General features: G+C 40.8%; 1 protein-coding gene across 2 annotated transcripts in view; it reads right to left on the bottom strand.

Moving 5' to 3' along the window:
- The window catches only part of sbf2 (SET binding factor 2), a 93,458-nt gene that overhangs the window by 5,756 nt on the left and 64,164 nt on the right, over window positions 1-23,538 (bottom strand). The window contains exons 18-35 of one of the 2 annotated variants that reach the window (XM_069173351.1): window positions 20,560-20,730; window positions 20,055-20,326; window positions 18,810-18,982; window positions 18,502-18,575; window positions 15,874-16,069; window positions 15,303-15,430; window positions 14,294-14,469; window positions 13,960-14,093; window positions 13,645-13,846; window positions 13,362-13,558; window positions 12,973-13,113; window positions 11,264-11,347; window positions 9,097-9,171; window positions 7,735-7,913; window positions 6,507-6,683; window positions 5,974-6,075; window positions 1,762-1,947; window positions 609-735 (exon numbers count right to left, since the gene is read on the bottom strand). In XM_069173351.1, the coding sequence (XP_069029452.1) occupies window positions 609-735; window positions 1,762-1,947; window positions 5,974-6,075; window positions 6,507-6,683; window positions 7,735-7,913; window positions 9,097-9,171; window positions 11,264-11,347; window positions 12,973-13,113; window positions 13,362-13,558; window positions 13,645-13,846; window positions 13,960-14,093; window positions 14,294-14,469; window positions 15,303-15,430; window positions 15,874-16,069; window positions 18,502-18,575; window positions 18,810-18,982; window positions 20,055-20,326; window positions 20,560-20,730 (2,794 nt within the window). The remainder of the gene's footprint in view (window positions 1-608; window positions 736-1,761; window positions 1,948-5,973; window positions 6,076-6,506; window positions 6,684-7,734; window positions 7,914-9,096; window positions 9,172-11,263; window positions 11,348-12,972; window positions 13,114-13,361; window positions 13,559-13,644; window positions 13,847-13,959; window positions 14,094-14,293; window positions 14,470-15,302; window positions 15,431-15,873; window positions 16,070-18,501; window positions 18,576-18,809; window positions 18,983-20,054; window positions 20,327-20,559; window positions 20,731-23,538) is intronic. The other variant, XM_069173352.1, reaches the window with a different exon arrangement.

Genomic DNA, 23,538 nt, shown 5'->3' with positions numbered 1-23,538 from the left:
AAAAGGATAAAAGTGATCACACTACTACTACTACTACTAATACTGATACTACTAATAATAGATAATAAAATGGAATTACAGTCAACGTGATTTAAAGTGGTCAAACTGTATGTTTCGGGGGAATCTGCTAAAGGTCAGATGAATAATATCAATAATAAGAATATTGAAATAAGGGGATTGGAGGAAATAAACAAGGAACTAAAATAAGATTTTATAAATCAATACTAAATCAATGAGCAAGTTTAGGCAGAGTTACTTTTGTGTAATGTGTGATGTGTGTCTTGTGCTAAAATGTTCTGCAAGTACATACTGTATTATATATTAACAATATTATCAACATTTTATTTTTCTTTCTATTATTATTGTAAATAACCGTAGTTATTACATTCACCATCCTATTATATTAAATTATATTAAAAAGGTGATAAAAGGGAAAGAAAGAAAATGTGGTGTTTTTTACGACCCAAGTGGAAATGAGGACGGAGATCATTTCAGTTTGTTTCTTTTCAGAAATATGAGCAACAAGTTCACTGATTGTTGCTCAATTTTCAATGTAATGAAACATTTTCACAGAATGAAGATGATGAATAAAAAACCCAGACACTGACCATGTTCCAAGCGCTCATAGTCTGAGTCCAACAGGAAGTTCTTGAAGCGGTTAGAGATGTGATGATAGGCCAGGAACTTCAGATAATACTGATTAAACTCAAACTCCAGAGGATGCTGCTCCAAAATCTGAAGACATGAAAAAAAGAGTAAAGACAGTTAGAGAGGGTCAGAGTGTGACGGGTGCCTCGCGTCCTCCTGTTGTGGCTTCACATCTCTCCGGTGTGTAAATGACCGATCAGAAACAGGAAAGAACCTCTGTTGTCGTCGGGAGGCCAAAGGTCAGTGATATCATTACTGCCAGACACAATCCAGACTGAGCCAGCAGGACTGCTGCTCCATTGTTCCCATCCAGTGGTGTGAGGTGGTCAACAAGAGTGTTGAATGCTTCAGGCCACCTGGGTCTGCTGGCAAAAACAACAGCTGTTTTGGAGATGAGGCACTTCTATTTTGAGCTCTTGTCCGAATCCCCTCTCCTCCCCGTTTATAGCTCTCCAGACCCCGGGACCCCTGCCAAACTGTCTTCACTGCCAAGCCTACAGTTTCAAAAGACAAATGCAGAAACTATGTGTTGATGTAAGTGTATGGGAGTGGGTCTGTCTGACCCCAGGAGAAACCAAAACCCCACAGCATTCTCTAAAGTTAGCATTTCAGAGCGGACACAGTTCTCTGGACCTCAGCTGTGAGCTTCATACCCCCCCCCCTCCCTCTGAAATCTCTGAACCCTGCCTGGAGACTCTCAATCCCCAAAACTGCAATTTTCCACATGCAGCTCTAACCACGCACTGCAATGTGAAGAGATGCTGAAACATGTGAGCACAGACAGCTCAGCGCTGATCACTGGGTTCACGGACCATCTGGGCTGCAGCCTCCCCGCACGCTCCCCGGTGCAATAAGCTTTCGTGATTTCATATCCAGTTTTGAGAAGTGCAAAATGTATAGTTAATGACAGCTGACTTTCTCGCCTTCTTCACTCACTCGCCTGTTTTCTTTTGAGGAATGTGATGAGCTCACGAAGAAGTTATGACTGACATTAAGTCATGGAGGGAAAGTGGAGAGGAGTCACGTAGCACGGGTGGAGGTAGGGAGGGAGAGGGAGGGAGAGGGGGTATTGTTCAGAGTACCTGTGCTACCTGCGGAGGGGGTGAAACTCACCTGGTGCACACAGTCCAGGAACTGCAGGAAGATGGGTGTGAAGCCGCTGCCCTGGCTGCTAGGACTCATGTTGCTCCGCTGGCTGAACTTGTGGCCAAATGAAAGCCACTCTTTATCCAGAAGCACCTGAAACCCCTCCAGAGTACGGTAGAAGGGATCGCTGAGCAGCTGCACCAAAGTCACCACCTGCAGGGAGAAAGACAAAATGTCAGAGAGAACAGGGAGTTACAATGAGATGTGGTGCATTTGAAAACATTTATGTGCAGTTTAATTATGAGTCATTGATAAGAAAAAGATGGTTTGTGGTGTCTTAGTCCTGACGATGGCCTACTTTGTCAAAATAACCAAGGTACACGTGTACAAAATAAAGTTTGTTCTCTGCTGTTCCTCCAGGATAAAAGCACACTGACCGATGTTTGGATGGAGACCTTAAAACAGACAAGCCAACCCTGTGATCAGTGGCCGACCCACTCTACCTCCTGAGCTACAGCTGCCCCTCAGGAAAAATCTTAAAAGAAACGAGGAAAAGGAAACTCTGGGATCATTTACACTGAACAACTAACCTAAAGTAACTGTTCTAATATGGACGAACCAGAATGTGTGTATGTGTGTGTTTCCGCGAACCTTTCCTTGATGTGTATGTTGTATTAGTGGCACTGTCATATTTCAAGATTTGACAACCCAATAAAAAGACAGTCTACACTTCACATTTTGTGACGATGATGTAACTGAATTATTAGTGTGAAATATGGATTTTTGAGGCCAGGACCAAAACTGATATCTGATAGTCTTAAACAGCAACATATGCATACAATTTTTTTTTTATTTTATTTTTTTTACATTTTATGATGTGACTCAGATGTGTATTTAGACTTTGCAGTGAAAGTAAAAAAATGGACAAACTGACAGTGGCAGCGTTTCCATATTACCACAAACATCAATTTTACATTTCTATTGTGTTTCTTGTTGGTTAGATTATCTGCTAACGTGTGCCAGTACCAACCAACGACCCACTGCCACTGAGACCTACTGAATATAATACGTCTTCTTATGTTAAATACACCCCGACACAAATAAGATGTTTGATCATCTTACCACTAAAGGACAGTGGCAGCTGTTTCACCACAACTGCGGAGAATCTTTCCGTTTGTCATGCATGACTACAATTCAGCACACCATTATTCTTTTCATTCAGATGGCATGACTTTGCTTTATATTAGTTCAAAAGCTGAACACAATCTAACAATGACCCATCATCTGGCGACACAATGTTAAACTGATCATCTGCTATCAATAACATATTTATATAACATTGTAGCGACGTTTTCAGGCACACTTGATCTCACTCCACAAAACACCAGTTGAGAAGCACTTGTCTACACATGCAATACGGTTGGCGTGCTTCCCTGCCCGTGTCTCCTCCAGCACAACTAATGAGCCCTGACGCTTGTGGAATGAGCGGGAAAACAGTTCATGGCTTCCCCCCTGGGGTTTACAAGAACATCCAGGCCTGGATGGTCGAGAAAGGCCTCTGCACCAAGGCAATGAAACTCTGTGAGCTCCTCCATGGCCCACTGGAGAAGGGATTAAAGACGACGTATTCACATCCTTCACTTACTGACTACCAATACAGCGATGTAAAACTACGCCATTACCAATAAAAGTCCTCCATGAAAAAACCCATAAAACATAGATATATAGTTAAAGTATTAAAGTACTGGTTTGGTCCCTCTGACTGATATATTACTATAAATTACATTGTTAGATAATACTCAAGCATCAGTGTGTGAGCAGCATGTTGGAGCTGGTGGACGTAGAGATAGTTTGAACTACTTCATAGATGGTTGTATGGGACGGCAGATAAATCTGAGAGGGAGAGTCACCCCAACTACACAGACTTTTATGACACATCAGAGGACAAAAAGCTGGAAATGTCCGTTTCAATCTGAAACAATGTGGAATATTTTAAGAGCTTGTTCTGATATCTGTTATATCAAATCTTCGTCTTAAAAGTAACAAAAGCTGTGAAATAGATGTATTGGAATAAAAAGTAGAATATTGGCCTACAATATAGAAAAGGTGGAGAGTGGAAGTATAAAGTAACAGCAAATGGAATCGCACCAGTATGTCAAACTTTTACTGAGTGCAGTACCACTGAGAGAGGCAGAGGACCGAAAGGACAAACAGAAAACAGCATTTGGACAGAAAGCCCAGACAGTTCTGCATCCTGTCTGCCGGGTATCTATGGTCTATGGCAGGAGAGCCAGAGCATATGGATCCCATTTGCCTGGTCGGGCTGATCAGGACCTGGCGCGATCGACCCGATGGCCTGTGGAGAAAGAAGCTCAGGGCCGAACACGTGCCCTGCATCAGAGATCCACAAATTGCGCTTTTAAACAGCAGCCCAGGGCCTTACAAAACCCCGTAAACACATTTGAAGGACGCACACTTGCAACACAAACATGTGCACTTTAACAGGTCGGCATGGAAAATATGAGCTCAGACAGAAAACATGAGATCAAATGTTGAGCTTTGCAGCAAATGGACACTAGCAATTTATCAGGATGGAGATGGACTTTTTGTTTAAATAACTACAAAATGAAAACCATGAGCTCTCATGACAGAAATCAGCACAGATCAGTGACATCAGGCTTCAAGACTTCAGACCTTTTCATTAAATCTGCATAATCAGGTCAACAGTGACAGAAGCGATTAGAAAAGGACTTGGAGAGAGGTGTGGCAGATTTATGATTCACACATGGCTCATTTTGAACTGCAGTCTGAATGGATGCCATGACTGTCTGTGGAGAATCCCTGAAGTATACTGTCAACATCTAGAAATAACATTTAAACATTACAAGATAAATGTTTCTGCCTTTAGTATCAATGAATGGACCTATAATTATAATAATAACAATGAGGAATCACAGAGCAGCTCTTTTAAGTACTGCCACACCAAACTGTCCAAACAGTTGTCTATCAGTAGAGCACTGCTTGTCTTATCATTCATGATCTTTTTTACTGAAAAAAATGACAAAGTTTGGGACATTTTATACGTTGTACTCATGAGGTGCTAATAGTGTGCAGCACATCGTGATTCAACAAGTATGTGCCACTATAGATGACATAAAAGGCACAAACCTGCTGTTTTGCTGTGTGCAAAGTAATGATCTACTGCTGCTGCGGTATTGTTATCTTAAAACTGTTGACACCGTTTAAATAGTGAGGTTTGGTGCTTTTAAACAATGTATAGTTTGTCAAAGATGATTTCACTCGGCCCACATTCAGATGGGTGTTCAGAGGTTAGATGATCATTTGGCTACATGTAAATCCTTCTATATATTTTTTATCCTTTCATTTGTTTGTCGTCATCTTTGCTCAATTTTTTACAGGTAATGGTTTGATTCTGTCCCTGCTCTGCAGAAGTGAAGATGATGAAGGACTGGGGACTTGTTCTTGAAAGCTGCTTTTTTAAAATTTATTACCTTGTACAGTAAAAAATACAGTTAAAAGTTACTCATAATAATAAGAACAGTCAACTTTTTTTGTTGTCAGTAATCAATCTTTAAGAACTGAACTTTAAACAGCTACAGCTTGTATCTACATATAAATTCACTTTTTGTTAAGTAGTTGCAACAAGTCATAAAAATTCAATTTTGGCTATTTCCTCAAACAAACTTTTGTAAATATATTTAACAGGATGTGTCAGAATTACATCATTAATTGAGTTCTAAGTGAAGCTAATACATCATGGCCTTTTATTGCTGTTTCCCATAAAATATGTTTGCTTTTAATTAATTAATGTGTGTCTTTTGATCCATGCGCCCCCTGTGGTGTTTTTTATTAACTGCTATGATTACAAAGAGGGACGTGAAATGTAACAAGGACCCCCATCTGGACCTTAACCAGTGTTTACATACACTTAACGACCTCCTTCTTCTTATTTCTTCTTTTATGGACTCTCTGGTGCAGTGGAGCCATGTAATGGTGAGTGGCTGCATGGCATGACTGGTTAGTCGGCACTATGTATCCAGCTTTTAAAGGATCCCATTTTTCTTATTACATGAAAAATATTTTGTAACATGTCTTCTTTGCTTTAATCCCTTGTACTTCTCAATAAGAGTTTGATTGAAAAATCTTAAAGCTCTCTCTGGATATTGTGCTGAACCCCAGTCTTCACATCTGTCTGTGTTCCTGGAGTGTTTTTCTCACTTGTGTTGTGATGTCCCAGCCGTCCTCCAGGCTGAGCAGAACAGATGAGCCGCTGTCCAGAAGCTCCACCAGAAACACTGCCAGCTGCAGGATCTTGTGAAGCTGTGGGAGGTGAACATATGTGCATGTGAACAAATATATATATATACACACACACACACACACACACACACACACACACACACACACACACACTTAATCCCCTCTGTGCATATATTACCACCAGTATTTGCCGGTAAATGATTTGCTGGGTACTGCACGTTTCTCACAGATTCTATTTTTCATCAGTGGACGATATGTTCAATGTACGGCTGCAGGGGGTCGATCAGATAACCAGCATGATGGAGGCTCTGCTGTTACCCCATCACTGAAGCAGTTTCCCTTGGGAAAATGGCTTCAGAGTGGATTTATTCATATAATTTATCTCGTATGTGAATCTCAAACACAGGATGAGCAGAGAGTGGACTGCTGGGTCATTCTCACACAGTCAGACTCTGAGTTGGCGTGCTGATGTTGTTTGTGCGTTTAGTCACCTGTAGGATCCATTCAGAGTCCTCCAAGGCTTTAAGGAAGGAGTCCTCTGAGTCAGACGAGATGGCGCTGGGCGCGCAGGCCCTCAGCAGCTTCTTAAAAGCAGCCTTCACCTGCCGAGTGTCAGCAAAGTCCACCGGCACCAGTTCACAGTTCAGAGAGGAGTCCACTCTGAGGCCCTGTCACACATGTAAATAACATTACCATCAGTGACAAATGCAAAAATAACAACAATGTACTATGTAATACAACCAAATAAATACGGTTATTTAAAATGTTGGGTTTTGCTACACAGTGTTGACGCAGCACTGATACATTTAAAAAGTGTTTCTAATATTTTGTCCCACTCAATACAAACATGAGTTCTTCACCTCCTCATCACTCGTGATGTCTTTCATCACTTCATCTGTGTAACTGTTCAAGGAAAGAGGAAATACTGAAGTGTGATGCTTCTATTACAAATTACAAGCATCCCACAAAACCCTTTTTTTTGCCTACAAGTATAAAAAATGTTACTTCTTCTTCTTCTTTTTCTTCTTCTCGTTTCACTGAAGCGTGATGGTTATATGACAGTTTCCCATTTCTTTACACCGTCCTTTGCATTTTTATTGAACACTGCAAGGTCTTTTGAGTTGCAAGGGTTGGGTAGTAGAGGGCAGACAAGGCAATGCTCCATAGTATGGTCTGCTCCTCCACATCCACAGGTGGTTGGGCCAGTCTTGTAGCCCCATCTAACCAGAGCAGCTTTTGATCGTCCCAGTGCATTGCAAACAATGCATGTAAGGACGACTCTCTTAATGGCACAGATGAGTCTTGATGAGTGTTGTCTTTTCATGTATCAGCACACGGAGAGAAAACAGTTCAATGTTAATTTTAAACTAAGCTAATTAACTTTATGAGTTATATATATTTCTTATAAGCAGTTTAAGGTATTGTAAGCGTAAACACAAACAACCTAACTGAATTATCAGATGTTTAAGTGCAATAATGCATTATGCGGAATAAAAAGCTAAACATTAAAACACGTCATTGAGCAACTCGATGACTGTAAAAAAAAAACCACACTGGGATTCATAACAGCAGAATTCATGGCAGAGCAGTTGGATTGGATTACAACAGATTGTGCAGGTGTATCTCAAAGTGGCCACTGAGTGCAGAACAATGCTCTACATCAATTCATAGTAATGAGTGCCCTCAGGCCTCAGAGAGCAGCTTTCTTTTCTATCTCACCTTTAGATGTGACTTTTCCCCGAAGACGTAGAGGGCAGCTTGGTGTTTGAGGAGTTGAGCCTGCAGGCTGTGGCTCCCTACAGGGGGTGCCAGATCCTTCCCTGCTAGTCTGGCGCCCACGTCAGGTACTGATGGGTGCTGACTGAGTCTGTTGCTGGAGCGCAGGCTGGCCCACATGCCTGCAAACACACAGGTACAAACACAAGTCAAACACACACACACACACACACACACACACACACACACACACACACACACACACACACGAGAGCTCGCCTGTTTGAATGCCACTGATGTACACATGCTGTCAAACAAACTAAGATTGAATGATGAACAACTCATGACATGTTGACTATGTTCACATGCACAGCAGTGCAGCAGGGATTATGTAAACACCTTCATTCTTTCAGTCTACCAACAAAGCAGTTGCCTCTGCAAATCGGGTGTGTTGAGATATTAGAAGCAGAAGTTGCTGGAAATTTTTAGCACGTCAACAAGTCTAGAAGCCATTTCTCTGAAAACCCGCATGCAATACCTTCCAAACAGCATGAGTCACCATCCGGAAGGATGGGATTTTTCACAGTAAACACTTTCAGGCCTTTTCAGTTGCATTTGTATGACTATCGATCTGCCACAATTGTCAGCTTCTGTAACCAGAGCAGTTATACAAGAGCTTCTGACCAAATGGGCTGAAATTCAGTTCAGTATATCTAAATCCTTGGACATCATATGTTTACACTGAAATTGGGCTCTTTATGTTGTCACTTTTTGCAGATATGATCAATAATGTTATGCTTCACCTGATGACAAGATTAACATGACTGCTGTTTAGACCTGATAGGACTTGGATAAAAAGGCAATCAAAACATTACGCACAATATTAGGGAATTTCATATGGCTTTTTCCATCTTTACCGAATCCTTTTCCCTTTGAGTCACATGTACAGAATATTCAATTTGGCTTCATTGTACTGCACGTTTGCAGGGGCCTCATTTTGTGTGATTCATGACAAACGGCTTCCTTTCCTGGACCCTGGAGTCTGGACCCGGCTCTACACTGACCACAGTTAGCCCTGCCGAGCCAACACATTAACAATGGAAAAGACCACATTAGAGCGGCCACTTTGGTTTGTGAAAAACCACAGCTCCCAGAGGAGCACCCACAAAGTCAGCGATGATTAGTACTATGTCCCACAAGGTCTTTGGAAGGGGTTTTCAGCACGGTGCTGTGTAGCACTCGACCTGGTTAGTGAGCATTTGTGTAGGTTAGACAAAGCAGAAGTGATGAGGCGCCGGGGACGTGTTAGAAACAGAAGAAGCGCTGCAAGAGTTCTGACAGGGGAAAGGGACAGTTTTACTATACCTTGGTTGTGGATTCTCCCCTTACTGGCAGGTTTTTGGTTTGAGTGAGTGAATAGTTTATGTCTGTACTCAAGCACTGGGTAGTTGTGTTGTACAGAAGAAAGGTTGAGGGAAGGGACAGGGGCATGAAAAAAAATAAATCACGTCAACATCATATGGACCACCATCACCACCTACTCAACTAAAAATTTCAGACCACAGAAACAGTCATGCAAATGAGGAGTTTCAGCTAAAGATCAATGTTTGGACTGAACAACCTGAAGTGACAATGAAAAACGGCTGTATTTTGAATGATGAAGAGAATGATTGTCATACAGCAGCATGCATGAATGTATGGTTATGATTAATGGTGTGAAGACAAAAGGCCAGATTTAAGTTGTTTGTATCAGTTTAAGCAGCATAGATGTGACTCGATTGCCTCCAGGCTGGAGTCGCTGTTTGCAGGTAGGCTCATGTTAGCAGAGGACGACTATGTATTCCACTGGATTTACTGAAGTGACTGCAATGTGCAAGGGATTGTTTTGCATGGAAACCCCTCAGCATCTTTAGAGTAGATGTAAAAATATTGCCAATGGGATGTAAATTATCTGTGTGCAGGATTCTGTTGAGGAAAATCAAACATAAATTCGACTTTACTCGACCGAAATCTTAATGACGGCAAATAAAATATGGGCACAACATTAAAAATATTTATCCAGAGTTAATCTGTATTACCACAATTAGTTCACTAAAATCGGCTGATAAAAACCTACAAACAGGCTAAAATCCATCACAGAACAAAAATCAAAAAATTGTGCTTCGTTTAACTTTTAATTTATAACGTTTAAAGCATTGTATTATGTCACTACATCTCTTCTTTATCATTTGAATAAATTATCTTGATGCCTCCAACTACAATAACATTAGAAAAACATAGTTTTATATTATGAGTAACAAGTGCTTTACAATATTATTGTTCTGCTAATATTTTCTGACCTTGATAATCTCAGATAAATTGGATAACTTCATTTGAGCCACTTTCTTAGTAAATCTGGCTCCTAGTTCCATAGAGGCCAAAAACATGCCAGTGATAATCCTGCACTCTACATCGTGCAGCTCTCTGGATGAGAAACAGGAGTGAAACGAATTGTGAAAAGTGATGTGTCATGCTTTTCATTGTGCAAAAAAAAGAAGAAGAAAGAAGCGGAGTCAGTTTAAGCAATGTGTTCGCCTTTGACCATCATCTGAAGTAGTGACTAACACCTCAGACATGCACCGACTCCAACTGAACATCTGGCCAAGACGAAACACTCAGTACTGATGTTGCTTTCTAAGACTTCACATTCCAGTTTACACGGTCGGGATGATATGTCACAGTAGATTAAGTTTTCATCAGAAAGATTACATTCACGGTAACGCTCATTTGTCGGGAACAATACAGGGCGCACTAAAAAAGCAGTGTGTTTTTATTATTGGACAAATACTTCACACATTCTTTTTAATAAAGTCTAAACTGTATACAAGTTCAGCTACAAGCTAGAGATCTTCAGACAAAACATCAAGTACAAACACTGAATGTAACAGCCTGATACATTTAGTTTGAGCATTAATACTCTAATTATTTTATACATTTGATGACCGTGTTTGCCTTGAACCAGTCTGTAATTTGTATGGTGGTGATATTTTGTTGAATCATAATTATTTCTCATTGCTAACCTCCAATACTTTTACAATTCTTGTACTAAATGTGTATGATTCTATTATTATCTATTATTATTATTTATTTATTTTTTTACAAATATGGGGGTTATTTTTACTTAAATTCATGCATTATAATTACAAATATTACTGTCTGAAGTCTTCTACTTTTGGTTTATTCTAAAGGGAACTTAGTATTAAATATATATTTATTTTGAAGATTAAGGTTTGTTGGCCTGTAAGCAATAGCTCACAAAATCTGATAAACACAGCTTTCAAAGATTACAGAAGGAACAAAAATTACAAGAAGAGTGTCCCTTTAATAATATCTGATTAAAGAAAGGAACACTTCCTACCAGGATGTCTGTAATTTACTACTTACCAATACGTTTGTCTTCTTCAGGTAAAATAGTGTATTTTCTCACTTTACTCGCACTACATGTTGTGTGACTAAAGAGATACACATGATGTGTTGAGAGGAAAACACTCACCTCCTCTGGTAAAGCTGTTTGAGAATGGGAGGTCTAAATGGACAGGAGCCATCTTTGGCATCCTGGATGTCCTCCTTTCGCTGCCTGAAGGCGAAACATTCACGCAGTGCACAGGATGTTAAAACAAGTATCACATAACATTCATGCAGTGCTCGCAAGAAATCATAAACAAAACAAGATGACAAATGTGCTCTCAGTGTATTTACAAACAAAAACAAAACTGATTGAAATAATTAGGCATGACTTCTGAGCTAAATCCAATTTTCCCATTAAGGACCCTTAAACTTATACAAGAGCTTTAAACACAAGATACATGAATTTTAAAGGAAAACAAGAAATCACAGACTTTGTGTGTGTGTGTGTGTGTGTGTGTGTGTGTGTGTGTGTGTGTGTGTGTGTGTGTGTGTGAGCATCCTGGACAGAGTTTCTACAAAGTATGGCCAGGATACAGGCAGGAGGGGGTGAAGTCAGAGGAGATGGATGGACTATGCTGTGACCCCAGGCTGTTGTTGATTCTTACATAACCTTTTATTGTACAAATTTCCTTCTAAATGTTACCAAATATCAGATAGAGTATTTTTTCCCACAGTCTCCCACACACACACACAGATAAGTAGGTGAAAAATAACTGCTGACCAAAGCAAACACAAAAAGGAAGAGACTGATTACCTGATGGCAGAAAAAAACCCAGAGCTGGAGTGAACAAAAATAACTTTGAGGAGTGCAGGTCTGCAGTTTTTCTCTTTATCAGAAAAAAATGAACCCTACATGGCCTCTTGTCCTTTTTACAAACAAAAATTTTTTTTTTTTCTCAGCACAGCCGAGGCCATCGCACAGTAAATTCAGGTCAGGTAGGAGCACAGGAGTCAGGTGACGTAGCTTTGGTTTGAGGGAACTCATGCCCAGATTTCCACAGGCTCTCCACTAGTACAACAGTTATGGTGCAGGTATGATCAGCATAATGTTGATGTCATACATGAAGATATTGTATATACTAGTTTACAGTAGCCATCTGATGTGAGCCGATGTGAGGTATCCACCTGTGTTTGCTTCCTTTCTATCCAAAAGCAGGTCCATTTTTTGGGAGATATATACATTGCAAACTAGTAAATCTGGTAACTTCCATATGCTGTGGACACAACAATGGGTGATGGTTTGTGTTAAGGTCAGCCAGTCGTGGTAAAGAAGGCATGTGTGCAGGCTCACATCAGGGCAACAGAAGTCTAGTGCTCTATTTAACTTCTACAGCCCGTTCTCATGCCCCCAGTTTGGCCAACAGCCACAAAAGTTAACTGATAGCACTGATGCCTGTATTCCTTTTACTTGTTCAAGTTTCAGCAGACAGACTCATGGATATGACCATGTGGGAAAACTAAATGGAGACATTACTGTTCTACTTGCACTTGAGATGTAAAAAGCTCAAACAGCTCTGCATGAATTTTGTCAAACAGCAGGAAAACTGGTATTTTCTCTCAAAATAAACAAGAAACACTTTGATTACCTCATGAGCTCCAAAACAAATGAACATGTATGCTCACAGTATTAATAGTTGTTTGTTTTTACCAGGAAGTCTAACAGTAGTTCCAAAAAGTTGAGTGATGGCATTCACAAGTTTACAGAGTCCCAACATGTACCGTTGTGTGCCACGGTGACAAAGCATTACCAAATATAGTCTGAAGATCATGGTATGATTATCTGTTGGAGTGTACCTGGTGAGAGGCCTATGAGGGAGCGGTTGGACAGGGTGCTGTTTCCGTTCATTTTGAAGTAGATGGGGATGGAGTCCAGGATGGCTTGCAGGTACTTCTCCTGTTCAAGACTACTGGATGAATCTGAGGATGAGGCAGGGGCTAAAGGCAGAAGACGAAACTCAATTCAGACAGAAAATAATGACTATCGTTCTAAAATCTGTTTGAATTAACACAGTCAGAGTTTACTGCATAAGATACAGGACAGTAGAAAAAAAGTCAACACCATTTGTTGTAACTAGTATTTTAGCCACAATTAATTCCTTGTGGTTCATGTTTACCTGTTACCTACAGAAAGACATTGAAGCTACAGAAAGACAGAGAATCCGTGTCTCCGAAGGTAAGCACACCTGTTGAGGAGGGGTTCTGTGACTTGAACAATCCAACTACACTCTTGCCGTGGAAGCCTCCTGAGCGGAGCAGCACGGCTTTGGTCCGGGGATGTTTCCAACACACGGCAGGCAGACGGTTGTGTCTGTAGCAGCGGGCTACTTTGTGTAAACTGCTGTCCTGTACGGCCTGAGGAACCACCAGAAGGCCGGGGTAGCTGACAAGGAGAGAAAGAGAATAAATCTCAAACACAAAGAGAATGTCTGCCATGAATAAGGCACTGCAAAGCAAGAGGTGGTGTACCTGCGGCAGAGGGAGTACAGTCTGTTCACGGCTGTGATCCTGAACTGGTCGCCTGATTTGGAGCGGGACGAGCTGGCGGTTATGGTTCCCAGGCCCAGACGCTGGTAATCACGGAAGCAGGACTGCTCCACCAGCTGCTCCATGGTGGACTTCTCTGACGTTCGCAGAGTGCTGCTGGGTGGTGGCTCACCGTCATCTGATACTGAAACACGCATGAGAAGCTGAATTACATTTTTAAGTCTTGTCTTTAGTCTGTTTTTTCTCCCTCCACATCCACATCCACATGCTCAGATGTAAATGTGTCACAGCGCTCACTTGAAATGTCGTCCTCTTCATGCCAGGTCATCCTGCTGCCTCTGTCGCTCTTCTTCAGGGAGCTCTGGTTACCTCGGCCCATGGTGATCTTTCCAGCCCTCTTTGCTCCTTTGACAATAGTTTTAGACAGAGTTCTGTGAGGAGTACAGAAGCAGAAATAATTTACTGTGTGCAGGTTCAGCATAAAAACCGATGAGGCATGTATTTCATTAACAGTAATAGTTCAGATGGCAGCATGATTCACACATGAAGACACCATTCAGTGATGTTTGGCAAGCTGATTTGCAATAACAATTGAATCCACAAGCCATTATTGTAAAGCTGCATGACAAACCTGAAGCCAGTGTTTCTCTCTTTTTGCTTTGGAAGGACAAGCTGAGGTGCTGTTTGTCCTGCAGCAAATGCAAAGAAGCTAAAGATGGACTGTGGGTAGCGGATTCTCTGAAGGTGTTTCCTGAAGATCTCCACCATTTCTGAGCTCACCTCCTCATCAAAAGCCACTTTTATTAACTGCAAAAGACATCAGTCAAACAAATTATTTACAGACAGCAGCAACAATTCAGATTTCATATTCACACTGCGTTCTACTTCAGCTCTAATCACGCAACACATGTTGACGTCAACTTTAAAAACATGGGGCATTTAGGTGGGTCAGAGCTGCTTTGTTTATCGCTGCTGAGAGTCCTCTCTGTTTTACCCCCAAAAAATTTGCTGAAGAGTGCAGATCAGAAACTTCCGCATTTAAATGAAAAATGAGTATAACAGCCTACGTATGGTTTCCACAACACCTGCACACAGTGAGCATTAAAGAGCAACAAAACTAAAGAGATGGCCACACGGACCAAGTGACCCACGCTCATTTTCATCATCCCTGGTAGTAAAGAGATAGGAATGAACCATGAAAAGATTTACAGCAGAACATCTGAAGAGGAAAAACACGTGCTTGGCTGAAAATATTTTTTTCTCTTTGATTCTGAGACGCTCATAATAGGCAACACAAGACCGTGAGATTTCTGAAAGATGTGCCACACTGAAGGTTAATTAAAAGTTAAAGAGTTACTGCATATATACTGTTTCTGTGTGTGCTGTTTTACAATCCTTTGGCAGCACAGAGAATATTAAAAAAGAATAAGTTCTCAATAATGTGAATTTAATATCCAAGCAACTTAATAAGGGCTAATGCTACACCATCCCTGCTGTGAGCTGCTTAAGAGTTGTTTTGTCACCTCACTGTCATCTAAAATCAAACTAGACTAAGTTACATGAAACTAAGTCCACTCATCCGTTTCACATCTTGTGTCCATACTGGGAGACACGAGCGCATGGTGTTTTTTAGTACTTGCCTGAAATGATGCAGAGCGGAGCTGCAGGCCTTCCTGCATGTTCTGCTGTAGCTGGTTCTGGATGCTGATCTTCTTCTCTTTGGTCAGCGTGGACACTGGGAAAGCTCTGATCACTGCCTGCTCCCCCACTGAACACAAACAGGAACAAAGACCAGCATCGTTTTACCGACATGATGGCTGCAGCATTTTCGTGGCACTGAGTTTTGTTTTGTGGACATTTTTTGCCTTAGTTAAATAGCTGTTTGTGTAGAAGTGACAGGAAATGAGGGGCGACAGACAGACAATGGCATGAAACAAAACGCAGTCACCCAGAGGGACAAGACCATGATGATAAGTTTCTAGAAAAAAGGCGTTTTTTAATTTGTTTTATTTGAACATAAAAGATGGTTTGATTTAAACATGTGGGACTGCAAATTTAGTTGAACATTTCTGTCTGTTTCTCTATTTTTGTCAACATAAAATGCACTGTTGTCTGAGGAAAAAAAAGGAACTTTACGTAAATTGAAACATATTTAAGTATTTTTTCATTTAACTGAGACTTCAAAGCCGGTTGCTGTGGTTCAGTATTTACCCAGCGGATCATGGGGGATGCCTTTGAAGATGATGCGGTATGTGGTGAGAAAGAGTGCTCCCTCTGCTGGGAGGATGTGTGGGCCCCCCAGGAGGCCCCCGGTGGCCTCCTCCCTGCCGTCGGGGTCCAGAATCACCCGCAGCCCCTCCGACACCACCTCCTCTCCAGGAAGCAGTGCTGGACGCATAATCTTCGGCTGGTGGGAAAAGACATAACATATTAAACCCAGGGACAGACAGACTGGGCCTGTCTACGAACTTAAATTTAGACATTTTTCATTGACAATGAAGTACTCAAAGTGAAGGACTCTGCAAAACCATTTGCGTCAGTGAATCAGATTTAAAACAGCCAGGAAATCAATTTATCATTATGATGTCAAATAAGGGCACTGCATGACCTCGGACAGATTTAAGATTCACATGCACGTCATCATCAAAAACACGAACCACTACATCCATTCATCTGTAAAAAAAATAACTTTCCAACTAAAACAAATTCCTACCTCTCTGCAGAGACCAATTTACCATTTCAACCTTTTGTGATCGGAGACTTGTTATCTGCTTTTCAAGTAAAAACTGTTCTGTTCATTCAGTCCATTGAATTGAGTAATTGTTGGTTTTCACTTTGTTTTGAACATCTGGACACTGACTGACATGATGTGTTTTATACTTCCACAATAACTTAATCTGACTCTGTACAGACCTCTGTAATGATAATTTGAGGTTTTCATTCAAAATGTAGGTTACATAAATACAGTAACGCCTTTATTCTGTTTACTCAGTTTAATTATTTAAAAATGAGAACAGTGTGTAAAGATAGTAGAATGAATTTAATAGTAGCTCTTGATTTTAGATTTGTATCTACAATCACATCGAGATGTTTTGAAAACTAAATATATTGTACATGCAGCCTCTCTTTAAATACTATTCATAGTTGTGTGAATGCTGATTCAGCACACACTGGCAGATTGTGTTTCTGTTTAAACCCACTGTCCAAGAAGAAGTTAATGGCGCTTGCAACACCCTACAGAAAGAAGTAAATGGTACATGCACTGACGTGTGTTCCTCATACAGCTGACTGCACTTCTGTGTTTTGTTAATACACTGAATATTAACCATGTCTCTGACATCATATGACCAACCTTTTCTACTATATGAACTCTAACAACAGTTAAGTGTGCACCCCACACTGCATCAGCCCCTGTTGGCCTCTAAAGTCGGCAGAGAAACACTCAGTTGTTCCACTGTCACAAATATGAACAAGGAGGGACATTAGATCATTCACAACATTTCCCATTAAGGCCATAGCTGACCTGCGGGAGTTGAGGTCTGGCCAGGAGATAATAATAACTTCTTGAATCTGTCCTTGAATGAACACGGTCCCTCTGCACCTCATTACTGCTGCGAGCTTGGCTTCTTCTTAGAGCTGCACCTTAAACACGTCCACTGTTTTCCTTCTTAGTGATATTGCTGCCATTCGTACTATTATTCAGAGTTGACATGAATCCAGAGTCAGTGTTGTTTACACACTTTTTAGCATTTATTTTGGCACAACGCTCGCAGCTAGCGGTCCAGGATGGAAGTTCTGTCCAACACATAAACATGTGAGAAGTTAACCACTAAGTGCAGCAGACAGACTGCTTACCACAGTTTCCAGGTTGCTCCCAAGGCAGAACTGGCATGATATTTGTCTGTGTCTATGATCGTATGATTAACCAAGAGCTGGCCGCAAACAGTTAGCACAGCAGGGCCCAAAAGACCAACTGGTAAAATATGAAAATGCACTGATGACTGGAAAATACTGGATGACACTAGCACCCTGCATAGTAGCAGGAAACCACACTAAATTGAGCACGTGGACATTACCAAGAGTCACAACGTGCTTTGTAAAAGATGCTATGATAAATAATAATAAATAAAATAATAATATCAAGACAACAATGCAGCTGTATGTATTTTTTTCAGTGAGCATAGAATCGTTGTTAAGTATTATGATATGTAATTTTTTTTTTCTCAGGTATCAATAGAGAGCCAGAGTATGATGTTGGGCAACCACTGTTGCACAGATACAATGCCTCATTAATATTCTTGTTTTTCATAATCCTGTTTGTAAAAAAAGTTTTCAGAGGTTTAATAGCCATCTTTTAACATAAAATAGCATCTATTTAATCTAGCTTTTTTTTTTATTAGATGTTAAACCCTTCACGAAAGCTCACATGCTAAGAAGTTACGGTAGACAAGCGTTAAAAAAAAAAGAAACTTCCCGTAGCACTGAATTTGTAGGCGTATTATAAGTAACTCTTACAGTTTATATCTTATACATGATATCAACCAACACTCGTATCCATTAGATTCCTATTGAGTGTATTATGGCCCACATTCTCTCAAGCTGATCAGCATGAAGAAATGTTGAAGAAGGTTAAATTATAGGGCAGCATTTTGAGTGATGTATCTAAAATAAAACTACTGAGTTGAAAGTTTTAACTTCTGCAAAGAACCCTGAAATTGTGCTTTCATTTTTGCTCCCTGTAGCTAGACTTCATATTTAAAATATGTCCATGTCATATAATTGTATAAATACTGTATACGCAGCTGAATTCACAGCAGATCTGTGTGGAACAACACTCACCTTCTGAATGGGAGGTAACCTCCTGCTCTCCCTGTGAACTGCCTCGAGAGCCTCCATCTGCATAGCTACGATGCCTGATGTCAGAGGGTGGGGTCAGTGACCATATGTACACACAGACACACACATGCATGTTCTACCAGAGTGAGTATTTAAAGATTTTAAGGCCATTCAACATGTCAACACTTAATGAGCTCTGAGGTCTCTGTTGCTGTTGGCCTGAGCTGAGAATACGCACATCCTAGGGTCACTGTAAAGCTGAGGGAATCAGGGAAGCAACACAGTGTGATTAAACACTGTGAGTGCTGTACCTGGGATCATGCTGTGCAGGCTCTTGATGTGTTCCTGGGTCACTCCGCTCTCTGTGCATACCTTGTCGATGAAGCGGGCAATGAACCTCACCACAGAGTTGGCTACGTCGCTGTTCTCAGAGTCCTCAAACCCGCTTTCAGTATCAAAGCTCTCTGCCACACTGCCAGCAATGCTGTAAACATACATGATGACACAATGAAAGTGAGAAAGGTCAAGCCATCATATCCAGGAAGACATTTGATCTGAGGTCTGAGTGTTATGTGTTGACAGAAATGGATTTGAGGACCCAGTGTGATAAAGAGCAGGGAAAGAGAGAGTGATTTGCAGCTTGGCCTGAACTACTAAGTGGTGATGGCTAGATCAATCGCTCAGATTCTATTGGCCCAGGAGAATGTCTCACATGAGACAGTGATGCAACCTTCCCTCTGGATGCACTAATGCTAAGTGATGAAATCCAAATGTCCTCGGTGAGAAACAAACAAGTCTGGGCCGAAAATGAAAAAAAAAAAAAAAAAATGAAGCAAATTTTCCACATAAATACATTCTTGGCTGCAGCATTATGGTCTTTTCATTAGAAATAGCAACAAAACACAGAAACACATTGTAACATTAAGTTTCTGTGGCTAAATGTGAAATAAGCAACAAAATGTTTGATATAGTTCAAATACTGTACAAAACAAAACATGTAGAAATGAACATTATGTTCTTATGATTATTGGGATCAAATCATAAAATTTGGAGCAAAAAAGGTTTTGGCTGACTGCCTTCCAATTTGAAGGAAATACCTACATAGAGGCTCCCATGTTTAATTGACTCTACAGTTACTGCAGAATGCAGGAAATCACTTCCACTGCACTGTTTTTTTGTTTTGTTTGGTTTGGGTGAGTACAGTTTAGCCCCATTTAAGACCCCATTAAGGGTTTTCAACATCCCAACAGAAGTGAGTGAGCTACACTCTGTTCTGTGCAGTGATGTTAGCCCACAGGATGGATGTGGGCTGGAAACAGGCTGGGAGACTGAGTTACGCCACATCCACCCACATGCTTATCATCACCGTATTAAGAGAGGTACACATACTCCCAAATCATGAAACCTTACCTTGAGGTTTCCTCCAGATAAGACTGATCACTCTACCTTACAAATATAGAACAAGCCAAAAATATGTTCTAGTCTGTTGATGTTTTAGATGTTAAAAATCCTCTCTCTACTACAAGTAAATCACGGTATGCTATAGCTCTGCTGACCTGTTTGTTACAATGCTGTTGCTGCCGCTCTCCCAGTCAGCAGCAGGGGTGTTGCGCAGCAGCTTGTTCTTGCTGGTGTCTAAAGGTACCAGTAGGTAAACCATGAGGCTGGCGTAGTGGATGGCCTGGCTGAACACGGTGCTCTCCTCGTTCTTCACCAGCTCCTGCTGCTTCTCTTTGCTCAGGCCGGGCCACGATCGCAGCTGCTCTGCTGCCAGGTCCATGGCTGTCTGCTCCTCATCTCTGCCCGCTGCAAGCAAGGGACCGACCTCCTGGAGAGGTCAGGGCATAAGGATGAAGTTTCACACAGTTATCTTAGGTTTCTGAATCTGAAAATGGAGCCATTCTTTGTCCGATTGCTATCCAAGTCTTGACTTGTTGAATCACAGAATAATTTATGCTTTAATGATACTGTATTATGCTGAAAGTAAGTCGTTTTTGCATATTTGTGTGAAAAACATATAACTGTTAAATCGTCTGAAACAATATTTACTTGGTGTTTTACCTTTAGCCTGGCTGTGATGCCCCCCTTTTCCTCTGGGGTGTTAAGATACAGCGCCCGGATCTGGCTCTGGACTTCACTGTAGAAAGTGGCTTCCCAGAACTGCTGGTTGGTCCAGATGGGATGGTCCTGTATGCAGGTGTAGGCAAACTGATTCACCCCAACAGTCAGCTTCTGTAAGACAAAATGGAGATCACAGAGTCAGAGCAATGTTGGAAAATAAACAACAACCAAAAAACTGCCAACTCTCCATGTTTCTTCATAACACATACGGCCTTCATGAATTTATAAATCTAGAGAAATTGAACACCACCTTTACAGATAAAAGAGAAAATGGGGTTTATCAAATGAGGGATGTAAAGAAAATTGGGGAAAAATGGTTATGGTTTATGTGGGTTCCCACAACAAAAGATACAAACCAGATATTTGATTGTCAGGCTTAGAGATGGCCAGTGGCAGCCTTATTGTTTACAGTTTAGATTTGAATAGAACGGAAATTTTCCTTCATGTTTCAATTTATGTATTGACGACATGAGCATCTAAATAAACATACAGATCAACTAAATAAAATCTTTACATGCACAACTTCATCAACCCCAGTCAATATAAACAAACTGCACAGCCAAATCATTGTGGAAATCACAATGTGTTCTTAGACTAAAAATATCTTGAATTACCATTAGAATAGTGCAGCCATGACATGAACACTGAATACAGTCAGGTTGTTATACTCTATAGTCCTATAACAGTCTCTTTTGTATTTATATTCAATTTCATTAAAAGAAGATGACACTGACAGCTGCTTCTTTCTGTACAACATCTTTGTTTGGTCCTGCATCACCCACTGGATCGTAACACCACTGCAGCCCCGTCCTTGTGGGCAGTCAGAGATGGTTCAGGTTTGCTTCTCATTGTGTTATTTACTTTGGGAGTTTCCAGTGAATGTGCCTTGAAAATGACTTTTCAAAAATGTTGAGGACACGGAGAAACAAAAAAGTGAATGAGCCATGAAAATTTAAGTGAAATCAATCATTTACTGCGAGGCGTAACTTTTTAAACAGAGAACCACCCCTCTTGTGTTTGGAAACAGAGCTGTTGTTTTTCCCTTAGTGTGGGCTGAAGAGTAAATCACCTGCTGCTCGCAAAAACAGCAACGAAAGGGAACATACAGTCTTCAGCTAAATGCATCACCGCTGCTCCATACCGTACTGTTCAACACATACATGAAACCACACTGAGTGATGCTGGGAAAAGAAAATCACACCACAAATGACATGATCTCGACAGAAACACAGTGTGCCAATAAATGACCAGCCGCAAACCAAACGCTCACCAACCGTCCATCTCCCTGCAAAGTCTGAGGGCCACATGTTAGCCTGTTATTAGATTAGCTTCTGAGTTCCCTCCCCGGAGCCTAACACAAAACAGTGGTTTCTATTATCACTTCGTAGTTTGCCTTTGAAAGATGAAAAGTGTGTGTGTGCGTGTTTAGTGTAATTATAACAGACAGAACCAAAACAGCTCTGTTCTCAGTGTGATGGGCCAGACGCCAGGAGAGAGGAGAGCTGGGACCTAATGTCCACACGGCAGCAAACGCACTCCACCGGTAGCATCAAAGTCTTCTAATATGTCAACCATTCTTTCTTCCTTATGATTCAGATATATTTTGTATTCCACATGAATACATTTATACTGTTACAAATCATTATCAAAGCCTGATAAATGTCTTGGTATTTAATAAAAAGGGATGTAATGGAAGAAAAAATGTGGTTAAAACATATTGAAAAATTGAAACACACTCTGACATGTTATTACACAACTGAGGCAAGAGCCTCCCACTGCTCTTCTCCTTCTGTAATATTAGATTACCAGTATGAAAACACTTTTTCAGGAAACATGACACCACTGAGTTTAGCATATTTTTTAGAGTTTTCAAAGTGTTTAAAAAGAGAGCCCAGGATATCCTGCTGGCTAATGACAGAGGGTGTCAAGAAACACATTTAAATGATCTCAATTAAGGGAAGGTATGTGCAACAATAGTCAGGGGTGCTTGAAGGTATAAACACAGTGGTCACTATTTCAAATTATCATCCCGAATTTATTTCATGTTTTAAGTACATCATTTTACCAGCAATTAAAACATGGACACTGCGGTTATGTGGCATCCACCCCATATGCTGATAGGTAGCGAGTTTAATGCTGACTATATTCACCATCTTAGCTCATCATGTTGCCATGTTAATATTTGCATTGTAGTTAGACGTAAACACAAAGTACAGTGAAGGCTGATGGAGAAACCATGAGAAGATGTCTTGAAATAACAGAAGTTTTGACTTGATGGTCAAACGGACAATTTATTTAATGGTAATCTAAATAGCGGTGGTTGAGATTTATAAGTCTGACTGAACAGATTTTTGGACCTTCTGTCGTTGCCATGTCAAGAGCATGACCACTAATACAGCTGATAAACAGTTGGTGGATAAACTATGTGATCACGATCATCTTTTTTTCCCCCTTTGGCTGGCAAAAACGGCCGCATTGATATATCTGTGGTAAGCTAAAAATAATGTTGGCAATGCCAAAGTGTTAATCGAGACCTACTACCAAAACATTTGGGTTTAACTGAAGTGTTATTGTTGGCTCTTCTGGGAGGCTTTTCTCTGTCAATCAATCCTAAATGACACCTCAGTTATAAACTATAAACCCACCTCCTCTCCTTCCTTCAAAACCACTGTTACTCGACCTGACATGCAGACGTGGTGTGCCAGAGTGCAGCCTTGAAGTAGATCACAGCCAACATCAGGATGACTTTAATGAGAGCATGTTTAGATGAAGATTTTTTTCTTCACTTTGCTATCGTCAGAGGAATCAAGCACACGGCCTTAATTTGAGCATGGGAATTAGGCCAAAGACCGCTAGATGAAATGACCAAGGAAAATCCGGTGTGGCAAGAAATGCTTTGAAGAAAGGTTGTAATGTAAC

The sequence above is a fragment of the Embiotoca jacksoni genome, unplaced genomic scaffold (assembly GCF_022577435.1).
Source record: "Embiotoca jacksoni isolate LCO1_2020_lvr unplaced genomic scaffold, fEmbJac1.0.p SCAF_6, whole genome shotgun sequence".
Taxonomy (NCBI): Eukaryota; Metazoa; Chordata; class Actinopteri; family Embiotocidae; genus Embiotoca; species Embiotoca jacksoni.
Note: the sequence above shows the minus strand (reverse complement) of the source record. Positions and strands in the feature narration are given on the sequence as shown.